The 13,759-nt window shown below is 48.2% G+C and overlaps 1 protein-coding gene across 3 annotated transcripts in view; it reads right to left on the reverse strand.

The window, feature by feature from the left end:
• Positions 1–13,679, reverse strand: part of LOC140406642 (kelch-like protein 17) — a 64,012-nt gene extending 50,333 nt beyond the window's left edge. For 2 of the 3 annotated variants that reach the window (XM_072494648.1, XM_072494646.1), the window contains exons 1-4: positions 13,561–13,679; positions 8,732–8,993; positions 3,104–3,196; positions 2,902–3,023 (exon numbers count right to left, since the gene is read on the reverse strand). In XM_072494648.1, the coding sequence (XP_072350749.1) occupies positions 2,902–3,023; positions 3,104–3,196; positions 8,732–8,993; positions 13,561–13,569 (486 nt within the window). In that variant the 5' untranslated portion in view covers positions 13,570–13,679. The remainder of the gene's footprint in view (positions 1–2,901; positions 3,024–3,103; positions 3,197–8,731; positions 8,994–13,560) is intronic. The other variant, XM_072494647.1, reaches the window with a different exon arrangement.
• Between the last annotated feature and the right edge of the window lie 80 nt (positions 13,680–13,759).

The following is a 13,759-nucleotide window of genomic DNA, read 5'->3' on the forward strand; positions in this document are numbered from 1 at the left end:
CTTCTGCTGTTTTGAGCCCTCGATATCTGCCATCTACCATAGAATTTACAGTACAGAAGGAGGCCATTCAGCCCATCGAGTCTGCACCGGCTTTTTGAAAGAGCACCCTACCCAAGCCCACACCTCCATCCTATCCCCATAACGCAGTAACTCGACCCAACACTAAGGGCAATTTTGGACACTAAGGGCAATTTATCACGGCCAATCCACCTAACCTGCACATCTTTGGACTGTGGAAGGAAACCGGAGCACCCGGAGGAAACCCAAGCACACACGGGGAGAACGTGCAGACTCCGCACAGACAGTGAACCAAGCCGGGAATCGAACCTGGGACCCTGGAGCTGTGAAGCAATTGTGCTAACCACCATGCTACCGTGCTGCCCAGTCTCCCTTTTTCTCTTTATCCAATGCTGTATATCCCTCGATATCCAGGGCTCACTGGACTTGTTAGTCACACTCTTTTTCTTTGTTGGAACATGTGGCCCTATACTCTCCCTGTTTCCTTCTTGAATGCATTTCATTGTCCAGTCACAGATTTATCTAAAAAAAATGTCTAATACCAGTCCACTGGCCAAATCCTTTTCCATAACCATCTTGAATCTATCAGAGTTATGATCGCTGTCTGCAAAATGCTCCCCCACTGATACTTCAACCACTGGCTTTGTGACATAAAATTAAGTCCAGGACCACACCCTCTTTTGCAGGACCTTCAACGTACTGGCTACTAGATGCATTGTAAGAATTCCACTCCCTCTAAACCTGTCACACTATGACTACTTCAGCCAATGTTGGGGAAGCTGAAATCCCCCACTATCACTACTCCATTACTTTTATACTTCTCGGAAATCTGCCTACAAATCTACTCTTCTATTTCTCTTGAACTGTTATATAGAACACTCCCAGCAATACGATTGCTCCTTTTTGGTTTTTAAGCTCTACCCATTTTCAGATGTCGTCTCTCCTCAATGCTGTAACTGATTTCCTGATCAAAATTGTGACACCGCCTCTTTTACCTCCTTCACTGCCTCACCTGAAGATCACGTATCCTGGACTATTGAGCTGCCAATCCTACCCCTCTCTTAACCATGTCTCATTGACAGCAATTACATCATACCCCCATGTTTCAATATGTGCCCTCAACTCATCTGCCTCGTTCATCAGACTCCTTGCATTAAAATAAATACCATCCAATCTTGCCAAACTCTCGTAATTTAACTGGTCTATAACTTCTATGCCTCCCTGACTCACTTGCTGTCTCTTCTAATTTTGGCTGTGCATCTTTCCCTGCTGAACCTTCTCTCAGTATCCCACCCACCCCTGCCAAGTTAGTTTAAACCTTCCCCAACAGCACTAATAAACCTCCCTGCAAGGATGCTGGTCCCATTTTGGTTTAGGTGCAACCCATCCACCTTGTACAGATCCCCCCCATCCCCCCAAATGGTTGCAATGTCCCAGAAATCTAAAGCCCTCCCTCCTGCACCATCTCTCCAGTCAAGTATTTATCTGGAATAACCTCTTATTTTTATACTCACTAGCACATAGCACTGGAAGTAATCCAGAGATGACTACCTTCTGCATCCCAGGAAGGTGTTGGGAATGTCAGGTTTCATAAACAGCTATGTTCTAAATTGTCTGTTTAGGTTCAAGATAGAATGAAGTTAGAAGTTTACAAGAAAGCTAATTGGCATTTCTACTTGGACACATTGCCTGTGTGATTCACATTTCCATGGAGATAGGCTTTAAGAGGGGGAAAAGAGTCCATTGGAAGCCATAGTAGGATTGGTTTACAGGGTGTTTCCTTCAAATGGCACTGACCTCACAGGCAAGGTCAGCCTGCCCGAATCAGGGAGAGGAAGAGAGTGAGAGAGAGAGTGAAAAAAATGAGGCAGCAAGTCTCTGTGGTTCACCATGCAAGAATGTGGGTGGGAGCTCATGATTGCCTGGAAGAGATTGAGTCGCGAGGACTTAAATGAGACTGGAAGATTTGCCTAGCTTTGGTTAGAGAGGGGAATCTCCAGGGTAATTCGAACTCCAAAAGCCAGTCTGGGGATTAGAAGTTGTCCAGTTGGAAAAGGAAAAGATGGTAAAGCATGTCCTTGAGACCCAACAATCACTTTGGACTGATTCTGGGAGAACAGTATGTCTAAATTAAGGAACAGAATAACGTATGGCTGCAGAGAGGGTTCCAAATCATGATGGCGGGGAAGGGAACCTGCAGTTGGTGGTGTTCTCAATGTGTCTGCTCTCCTTGCCCTTCTATGTGTTAGAGATCACGGCTTTGGAATGAAGTGCTGTCGAAGAAGTCATGGCAAGTTGCTGCAGTACACCTGAGGGGTGGGGGAATGTTTAAGGTTAATGATGGGGTCTCAATCAAACAGGCTGATGTGCCTTGGATGGTTTGGACCACGGAAGTAAGAAGCCCAGGAGACAAATGGTCCTTCGGAAATGCAAAGCGAGAATCGACGAGCAGGTTATCGATGAGCGAGTACCACTTGAAAGCACTGTCAAGATCCCGTCCATCACTTTGCTAGTGAAAATGGGGTGATGGGGTGGTAATTAATTGGATTGGATTTGTTCTGCTTTCTGTAGATGGTATAAACCTCAGTAACTTTCCACTTTGCCAGTGGATTAGCTGTACAGGGAAAGCTTGGCTAGAGACGGGGCTCGATCTATATGGGCACTAGTTGAACGAGAATTCTGCTTTCGGACATGAGCAGCTGAGTTTTGATGAACCATTCCGCCCCCCCCCCCCCCACACACACACACCCCCCCAACAACCCTGCCCCCCCTACTTTCTAAGTTAACATTCTATGAATTATAAAAATACATAAATGGGATTCAAGTCAATCCATATAGAAAACATGACAATTCGCGGAAGAAACTGGACTAAGGCCACCCTACCTGCACGTTTCCTTCCCCCACCACAATCTCGGCAGTATAGGCATATTGTACGAGCTGCTCTAAGGCCTGAGGGTCAATATCATGTAGCGTCACATGTGTTTGTCGACTCTCGCTCATCTCATCTGTAAGCAAGACAAAAAGAAAATACAGAAAAATAGTTTGTGGCATCACAAGCAACCCCGAAAGATCACAGTGCTTTTACCTTTTGGTGTCGGTGGTGGTGATGATGGATGGTAGGGAGATATCATCCTTGGGGCTACCTCCAACCCAGGTACTTCATCTACAAGGTGGAACGCTGCATAGACAAATAATGTATTCTCACAAATTGAAGGTCTCACCGATACAAGCCCAAATGTAATCTTAAAAAACACATTGGAGCAGGCAGAACCTCACGGAATTATAATTTGACTGGAGTTAGCACCAGAGAAAAACAGGAAACCCCATTATTCAACTGATGTTCCTGACGCTGAACTTCATACCCCGTACCCCCAACCTGGGTTCTATCGCTAACACTTACTGTAGCACACTTGCACATGGGACTATTTTGTCAACCCAATTACTGTTTTCCAATTAAGGGGCAATTTAGCGTGGCCAATCCACCTACCCTTTGGGTTGCAGGGGTGAAACTCACGCAGACACGGGGAGAATGTGTGACCTGGGGCCGGAATCGAACCCGGGTCATCAGCACCGTAGGCAGCAGTGCTAACCGCTGTGCCGCCAGCCGCCCTCTCAACTGAGTATTACATAGAGTTCACATCATCAACACAAGCCATTGGATCCTACCGGTCCGTACTGGGTTCACGCTCCACATAGGCCTCCTCCCAATTTATTTCATCCAACCTTGACATGGTGGCATAGCGGTTTTGTTACTGGACTCTTCGTTTAATGATCGAGCCACACAAGTTCAAATCCCGCCATGGCAGTTCAAATTCAGCAAACTAAATAAATCTAAGATAAGGAGTCTGCATCGATAACAATTAAAAAAAAAAATTTAGAGTACCCAATTAATTTTGTCCAATTAAGGGCAATCCACATACCCTGCACATAGAAAAAACATAGAACATAAAAAAATACAGCACAGAACAGGCCCTTCGGCCCACGATGTTGTGCCGAACCTTTGACCTAGATTAATCATAGATTATCATAGAATTTACAGTGCTGAAGGAAGCCACCCGGCCCATCGAGTCTGCACCGGCTCTTGGAAAGAGCACCCTACCCAAGGTCAACACCTCCACCCTATCCCCACAACCCAGCAACCCAACCCAACACTAAGGGCAATTTTGGACACCAAGGGCTATTTATCACGGCCAATCCACCTAACCTGCACATCTTTGGACTGTGGGAGGAAACCGGAGCACCCGGAGGAAACCCACGCACACACGGGGAGGACGTGCAGACTCCGCACAGACAGTGACCCAAGCCAGAATCGAACCTGGGACCCTGGAGCTGTGAAGCAATTGTGCTATCCACAGTGCTACCGTGCTGCCCTTAAGAACAAATTAATCTACACTATATCATTTTACCGTAATCCATGTACCTATCCAATAGCTGCTTGAAGGTCCCTAATGTTCCAACTCAACTACTTCCACAGGCATTGCATTCCATGCCCCCACTACTCTCTGGGTAAAAAACCTACCTCTGACATCCCCCCTATATCTTCCACCATTCAACTTAAATTTATGTCCCCTTGTAATGGTTTGTTCCACCCGGGGAAAAAGTCTCTGACTGTCTACTCTATCTATTCCCCTGATCATCTTATAAACCTCTGTCAAGTCGCCCCTCATCCTTCTCCGTTCGAATGAGAAAAGGCCTAGCACCCTCAACCTTTCCTCGTAAGACCTACTCTCCATTCCAGGCAACATCCTGGCAAATCTCCTTTGCACCTTTTCTAAAGCTTCCACATCCTTCCTAAAATGAGGCGACCAGAACTGTACACAGTACTCCAAATGTGGCCTTACCAAGGTTTTGTACAGCTGCATCATCACCTCACGGCTCTTAAATTCAATCCCTCTGTTAATGAACGCTAGCACACCATAGGCCTTCTTCACAGCTCTATCCATTTGAGTGGCAATTCAAAGATGTATGAACATAGACCCCAAGATCTCTCTGCTCCTCCACATTGCCAAGAACTCTACCGTTAACTCTGTATTCCGCATTCATATTTGTCCTTCCAAAATGGACAACCTCACACTTTTCAGGGTTAAACTCCATCTGCCACTTCTCAGCCCAGCTCTGCATCCTATCTATGTCTCTTTGCAGCCGACAACAGCCCTCCTCACTATCCACAACTCCACCAATCTTCGTATCGTCTGCAAATTTACTGACCCACCCTTCAACTCCCTCATCCAAGTCATTAATGAAAATCACAAACAGCAGAGGACCCAGAACTGATCCCTGCGGTACGCCACTGGTAACTGGGATCCAGGCTGAATATTTGCCATCCACCACCACTCTCTGACTTCTATCGGTTAGCCAGTTTGTTATCCAAGTGGCCAAATTTGCCACTATCCCATGCCTCCTTACTTTCTGCATAAGCCTACCATGGGGAACCTTATCAAATGCCTTACTAAAATCCATGTACACTACATCCACTGCTTTACCTTCATGTTTGGGTTGTGGGTGCGAAACCCACGCAAACACGAGGAGAATGTGCAAACTCCACTTGGACAGTGACCCAGAGCCGGGATCGAACCTGGGACCTCGGTGCCGTGAGGCAGCAGCGCTAACCACTGCGCCAGGCATCGGTAACGATGGCTATGAAACTATCAGATTGTCACAAAAGCTTTAGGGAAGAAAATCTGCCGTTCTAACCTGTCTGGTTTACATGTGACTCCAGGCCCACAGCAATGTGGTTGACTCTTAACTGTCCCTCTGAAATAGCCTAAAAAGCCACCACCATCGGCATCATCTCAAGAGCACTCGGGGCTGGACAATAAATACTGGCCTTGCCGGCACTTTCAAGTCTCCTTTCCCAGTTGCCCTGGTGCGACTTGAATTTATGTAATTGGATCATCTGGATTACTGGTCAACTAATATGACCCACTCTGTTACTGGTCCATAGTACAGTAGCATTCTGAACCACTGCAAGCTGTTATTGATATTTAAACTGGTCAAACAATCAGACTGTAACCCTAGAAGGAGACCATCAATATCCCACCTTATCATTTACAAACTTTGAGTTCTTTTACAGTCTTCTGGAGAAGATCGTGGATGGATGGTGGTAAGTTTGACTGGAAAGCACTTTAGGCTTGGCGGGGGTGGTGGGGGCAGGGACAAGGTGAGCTTCTAAACTACTGGATGCCGTCATTTTGTGGGCTATTTTAACTCCCAGGCTTCAGATACATCCCACGGTCAGCTGCCTGCCTGAACCAGGCAGGAAGACATGGCAAAAGGACTTTGAACAGGTCAACACTGGGGCTCAGGGTCTGCCCGCTGGTACCAATGGGGTGGGTGGATGGGAAGGAGACAATCATAGTCATTTTGTCCACCAGAGAGGGCAATGAGTAAACCCAAATTTTCCTCATGGTGCCTTGAGCAAGGAAAGTTTTGACTTTTTAGTCACTTTGAGCCAAGTGAGCATTTTAACTAACTAAAGAAATGGAGTGTGCGTTCTGTGGTGAGCAAAATATTGGAAAGGATTCTGAGAGATAGGATTTCTGATTATTTAGAAAAACATAGTTTGATTAAAGATAGTCAGCATGGCTTTGTGAGGGACAGTTAAGAGTCATGCCTCACAAGCCTCATTGAATTCTTTGAGGATGTGACGAGACACATTGATGAAGGTCAGGCAGTGGATGTGGTGTACATGGATTTCAGTAAGGCATTTGATAAGGTTCCCCATGATAGGCTCGTTCAGAAAGTTAGGGGGAATGGGATACGGGGAAATTTGGCTGTCTGGAGAATTGGCTGGCTGAAAGAAGACAGTGAGTGGTAGTGGATGGAAAGTATTCCGCCTGGAGGTCGGTGACCAGTGGATCTGTTCTGGGACCTCTGCTCTTTGTGGTTTTTATAAATGACTTGGATGAGGAAGTGGAAGGGTGGGTTAGTAAGTTTGCCGATGACGAGAAGGTTGGGGGAGTTGTGGATAGTGTTGAGGGCTGTTGCAGGTTACAACAGAACATTGACAGGATGCAGAGCTGGGCTGAGAAGTGGCAGATGGAGTTCAACCTTGATAAATGTAAAGTGATTCATTTTGGCAGATCGAATTTGAATGCTGAATACATGGTTAAAGGCAGGATTCTTGGAAGTGTGAAGGAACAGAGGGATCTTGGGGTCCACGTACATAGATCCCTCAAAGTTGCCACCCAGGTTGATAGGGTTGTGAAGAAGGCGTATGGTGTATGGCTTTCATTAACAGGGGGATTGAGTTTAAGAGCTGCGAGGTTTTGTTGCAGCTTTATAAAACCCTAGTTAGACCACACTTGGAATATTGTGCCCAGTTCTGGTCGCTTCAGTGTAGGAAAGATGTGGATGCTTTGGAGAGGGTACAGAGGAGAATTACCAGGATGCTGCCTGGACTGGAGGGCATGTCTTATGAAGAAAGGTTGAGGGAGCTAGGGCTTTTCTCACTGGAGAGAAGAAGGCAGAGAGGTGACTTGATAGAGGTGTACAAGGTGATGAGAGGCATGGATAGAGTGGATAGCCAGAGACTTTTCCCCAGGGCAGAAAAGGCTGTCACATGGGGACATAATTTTAAGATGATTGGAGGAAGGTATAGGGATATCTCAGAGGTAGGTTCTTTACACAGAGTGGTGGGTGTGTGGAATGCACTGCCAGCAGAGGTGGTGGAGTCAGAGTCATTCGGGACATTTAAGCGACTCTTGGCCAGGCACATGGACAGCAGTAAATTGAAGGGGTGGAGGTTAGGTTGATCTTAGATTCGGATAAATGGTCGGCACAACATCGTGGGCTGAAGGGCCAGTACTGTGCTGTACTGTTCTATGTTCGAAAGAAATGGAATGCCCGTCATAATGGAACAGGGGGAAGATGGAGGGCCAATATGGCGCCAATTCTAAATGTTCAACTGCTGCATTCTACCCCCCCTATATTTACATCATTCAACAACTTTTACCAATTTCTAACTATTTTTAGCATCAATTCTCAAACTACTAAATGCACTGGCTGTTCCTCCCTGCATGAATAATTAGTGAAGGTGGCCAGTGATTTTTTAAAAATCTGTTTTTCTGCCTCTTCCAAAAAATTCACATTTTTATTAATTTGCTTGGTTAATCCTGAGGCCAGCCAATCTTCCCTTTCTAGTTTGGGGTCAGAATCTTTAACCTTTTTGAAAAATTCACGGGGTATTCATTCCGGCAGCACGGTAGCACAGTGGTTAGCGCAGTTGCTTCACAGCTCCAGGGCGCCAGGTTCGATTCCCAGCTTGGGTCACTGTCTGTGCGGAGTCTGCATGTTCTCTCCGTGTCTGCGTGGGTTTCCTCCGGGCGCTCCGGTTTCCTCCCACAGTCCAAAGATGTGCAGGTTAGGTGGATTGGCCATGATAAATTGCCCTTAGTGTCCAAAAAAGGTTGGGTGGGGTTACTCGGTTACGGGGATAGGGTGGAGGTATGGGCTTGGGTAGGGTGCTCTCTCCAAGGACCGGTGCAGACTTGATGGGCCGAATGGGCACTGTAACTTCTATGATATGGACCTTACTGGCAAGGCCAGCGTTTTTCGCCCATCCCCGGTTGAGTCCAAGGCAGATACGGACAAACCAGCCTAGGCTTTGCTGTTTTAACTTCCTCCTTCAGGGTTCTCACATTTGCAATCTTTTCTTTTTGCGTTTTATCTCATTATCAAGGGTTAACCGAAGAGGGAAAGGCTTGGTACTTACTGGTAAACATAGCATGGAAGTAAGGGCTACATGAGGCTAGCACCAGTTTGTGGGCCTTGATTTCCTTGTTGGCCACATGCAGGACGATATCGCACAGCAGGCCTCGCTGCCTCATTCGATTCATCGACACAAAAGCGTCGTGGTAATGGCGCTTGGAATTGTGGGAGATGCTGTGACCATCCCGGTTCAGCAGCTGCATTCCGCCCTCCATTATAGGACTCCTCTCCGAGGTGCCTTCTTTTGCAGCTTTCACTCTCTGTGACTACAAATAAAAAGATGCATTACTTCAGAAAAAAAAACCCAAAATCCTAGAAGCAGTGGGGAAAGGTGGGGGACATAGGAGGATAAGAAATGGGAGCATTCCTATCAGTAGGCTACATGATCCTTTGAGTCTGCTCCGCCATTCCGATGGCAGATCTTCTGCTTCAACTCCACTTTCCCGCTCGCTCCCTGGGCGGGATTCTCCTCTCCCGGGACTAAGTGCCCGTCGCGTTTCACGACAGCACGAACAGGGCCCGGGCACGACCTATTCTGGCCCCCACAGGGGCCACCACGGCGCTGGAGCGATTCACGCCGCTCCAGCCTCCTTACGCGGTGCCAAATGGGCGCCGTGCCAATCCGCGCATGCGCAGTTGGGGCAGCTCATTCCTGCGCATGCGCAGTTGGGCCACGCCATCCTGCACCTGCGCGGGGAACGCCTTCTGCGCGCCGGCCCCTCACCAACATGGCGGCGGGGCTCCGGGGCAGGCCGCGCGCGGAAGGAGGTAGGCCGGGGGGGGGGGGGGGGGGCGGAGAGGGGAAGAGGCCGGCCCGCCGATCGGTGGGCTCCGATCGCTTGCCAGACCCCATCGGAGGGCCCGCCCCCCCCGGTGAAGGAGCCCCCCCTCCCCCCTCCTCAGACTGCCCCCCAGCGTTCCCGCACAGTTCCCGCCGACAGTGAACAGGAGTGAACGGCACCGGCGGGACTGTCATTTTTTTCATCGGCCGCTTGGCCCACCTGAGCCGGAGAATCGCCGATCGCCGTTTGCGGCGAGTCTCCGAGTGGCCCGCTGCAATTCTTGCGGTGCTGGTTTCGGGGGGGTGGGAGAATCGCGTGCGGGTGTCGGGGCGGCGTGGCGCCCCCGCGATTCTCCCACCCGGCCGGGGGGGGGGGGGAATACCGCCCCCTATATCCCTCGGATCCCTGGCTGACCAAAATCTACCTGTCCCGGCCATGACCCGTGTTCCAGCAATGGAACATCCTCAACCTTCCTTGGTAGAGAAATCCGAAGATTCACAACCTTCTCGAACAAAGAAATTTCACCTCGTTTCAGGTCCAAAGAGGAGTCAGACATCCATGTACGTAGATCATTAAAATGTCCTGGAGAGGTACAAATATAAAACCTAACGAAAGCTAGTCTTTATATATAGAGCACAAGGAGGTAAGAAGTGAAGACTCGGCTGAACAAAGCCCTGGTTTGACTATACCTGCAGGTCAGTTCCGGGCATCGCATCTTGGAGGGAATGCAGTGCAGATTTACGAGATATTTGGACTCCAACGGTTCCATTACAAGGAGATATTACACACCTCAAGGTTATATTCCCTCGAAATGAGAAGATTGATCAAAGTTTTCACGATATCAAAACGAGAACAGACAGAGTGAACCTATTTCTGCTGGTTTGGGAGTCCAGAACTAGGCTTTACAACATAAAGCCTAGAGGCAAGCATCTCCCTCCGCAGTGAAATTAGGAAACACTTTGACATACAAAGAAGCCTGGACCCTTCCAGTAAACGGCAGTTAACAAGGGGCTACCCAATTTTGAAATTGATAGTTCTGCGTTTATGGAGGGAGAGTGGGTTGAAGGGGGGTCTATGTAGTTAGGTCACAGACAGGCAATGACCTCATTGAATGGAGGAACAGTCGTGAGGGGTTACTCCTCTTACGAAATCCCAATGGGGTCATGGTGATGTTCGCCTTACAGATCTCCCATCTCACAAATCGTGTGATTCAACACGTCATTAGTGGGTGTTGGGGTGGGGTGAGAGGTGCACGTAAAAACTGAGGGGAAATGCTTGGTACGAGAATGTGTTTCTGCTCCAATGTTGACATTACCCGAGCTACACACGTGACCATTCACAGACTGAACAAGAAAGGCCAACAACACACCTCATGTCAAGTCAAATTATATCACGCATTGGATCCGAAAATTGAATTATCTGGAAAGCACGTCATCATTCCGACAATCTATATACAGCAATTGGTTATGCTGAACCTTTAGCGACGATCGGAGGGAGGGGAGGAGAACCCAGCTGATTTGACCGCACTGATTTCAGGGATTAGCCAATTGGTGAAGACAAAGAATTCTGTTGAAACATAGTTTGCAGAGTGTAATTCTCATAGCTACAGCCATCATCAATGTTTAACAGGGACCCTTCCTTTAAGTCAGACACAAGGACATGCAGGCTCCAGTAATCTCTCAGGTGGGAGAGGCTGCTGTATATTCTCTAACCACATCTAAATTTAGAGGCCAAACTCTCTGTGGTGCCACTTTCTTGATTAACCATCAATAACGTTTCTCCGACTATGGAACTGTGCCAGGGGCAAGGCTGCAGCGAGGCAGTGAAGTGCAAACACAGCACAAAGATTTTTAAAAGGGTTATGTAGAGAATAAAAATGGACAGAAAAAAAAAGAGAAAAGAGGAATGGGACAAAGCTCATGTGGAGCATAATCTGGTTGGGTTGAATGACCTCCCGATAGATATTTGATGGGCAAGGGAGTCGGGGCTATGGGAGGCAGGCAGGAAAGTGGAGTTAAGACCACAACCTGATCGAATCGAATGGCGGAGCAAGCTCAAAAGGGCTGAATGGCCTATTGCTGCTCCCAGGTCCGGTGTTCCCAAGTCCCTGCACTTATGTAATTCTTTGTAAGAGCCCCCTAAATGTGACATTGACTCATCCAGTACATCAAGCATCTTGGGCTGGATTCTCTGTTTCAGTGGCTAAGTGCCGCTCGAATGGAGAATTTGCGGGAGTTTTACGACCAACAAAAATCGGCACTGACCCTCTCACCGATTCCGGGACCGATGAGGGGCTAACAGCAACGTCGGGTGAAACTCCTGGCTCCACGTGCCGAAAACGGCCTGGTCTCTGGCCGCGCAGGCGCACGGCTGACGACCTGCAGCAATCGCGCCGTACAACATGGCGCTGGCCGTGCGCGGACCCGACCCGCCATCCGCGACCCCACATTCCACCCCCCCCCCCCCCACTAGTCCCCCCAGCCCTCACGGAAACCCCCCAGTCAGCAGCACGGATCCTGTCTGAGTGGGGCGGCGCCGGACACAAGTCTGCAACTTCCACGCTGGGTTGCAAACCGCTGAGACCACGCGTGTCCCGGTCAGGAACGCAGCCCATCCGGGGCGGCGGAACATCGTGGGACGGCCTGCCGATGATGCAGCAACGCCGTTGCGCACGGTGCCATTATGCCATTTCCTAGGGGGCGGAGCATGGCTGAGCAGCGTCAAACTGACGCCGGCCCTGATTTGGGCGTCGGGAGTTGATTCTCCGCCCGATCGCCAATTCCGATAATCGGCGTCAGGCAACGGAGAATCCCAGGTTCGATTCCCTGCTGGGTGACTGTCTGTCAGGAGTCTGCACGGTCTCCCCATGTGTGCGTGGGTTTCCTCCCACAGTCCAAAGATGTGCAGGTTAGGTGGATTGGCCGTGATAAATTGCCCTTAGTGTCCAAAACCGTTAGGAGGGGTTATTGGGTTATGGGGATAAGGTGGAAGTGAGGACTTAAGTGGGTCGGTACAGACTCGATGGGCCGAATGGCCTCCTTCTGCACTGTATGTTCCATGTTTGATGTAATCCAGCACCTTATCCATTTCTTTGATGAGTTGTCAGCATAAGCACACGTCGGTGGATTTCACAAGTGGGTAAATAACCAAGAAAGGAAACTCAGGAAAACAGATCCTTCTGGCGACAGAAAGATCTGTTACTGGGATGTTAAATGTATTATCAAGGGTAAGGACGTACAGGTGAGCAGCATTGATTCAGAACTTTGAACAGATATAAAGAAAGACAGGGAACATTATTCTAATAAGTTCCTGTTACAGTTTTGGATTTTTGTCACCGTGCGCTTTAAGGGGCTGTTAATTGGTTACTTTGCTCAATTGATTTTTAAAAATAAATTTAGGGCACCCAATTTTCTTTTCCAATTTAAGGGGCAATTTAGCGCGGCCAATCCACCTAGCCTGCACACCTTTAGGTTGAGGGGGTGAAACCCACGCAGACGCGGGGAGAATGTGCAAAGTCCACAAGCATATTTTGTTTAATTGATTATACTTCAAAAGAATAAAGGGTGGCACGTGGCACAGTGGTTCGGACTGCTGCCTATGGCACGGAGGACCCAGGTTCGAATCCCGGCCCTGCACACTGTCTGTGTGGGATTTACACATTGTCTCCACCCAAAATGTTACTTCAATTTCAATAGGTTTCCATGAAAATTGTGATTTTTTTTTGTCACAGTGTCCCTTTAAGGGGCTGTTAATCAGTTTATTAGTTCACTTGTTCATTTGTGTTAGCCAGTATGAGGAAAGACTGGTTAATGCTCAGAGGATGAAGGCTCAAATCCCACCATGCCCACTGGTAAGAGTTTAATTTTGTAATTACATTGCCTCATTAAGGCCGAGTTCATTTGTTAATTAGTTTATTTGATTTACTCAAAAGCGTATGAAGAAAGATTGCCGGGACACTGGGTGTTGGTAAGAAAAGAGGCATACATATGTATTTCTGTATTCTGTAAATAATTAATTAATTAAGTAAAAAGACTGGTGTTTAATTTCCTACCTTCACCATCTATCTTTGGAGCGGATGAACAGGGATGGGGTGAGGCCTGGGATTGCAGTTAAAGGGCAGGAGTGCATCTGGGGCAACAAGGCTGGGGTCAACTGGAGAGGAGCATCACCTGTCCGGGAAAGGAAATGTACAGTGACCCACGTTGAGAGTTAAAGAATTAAAATTACAAATCATGAAAATGAAAAAAGTT

This window comes from Scyliorhinus torazame, unplaced genomic scaffold (genome assembly GCF_047496885.1).
Source record: "Scyliorhinus torazame isolate Kashiwa2021f unplaced genomic scaffold, sScyTor2.1 scaffold_745, whole genome shotgun sequence".
NCBI classification, from domain to species: Eukaryota; Metazoa; Chordata; class Chondrichthyes; order Carcharhiniformes; family Scyliorhinidae; genus Scyliorhinus; species Scyliorhinus torazame.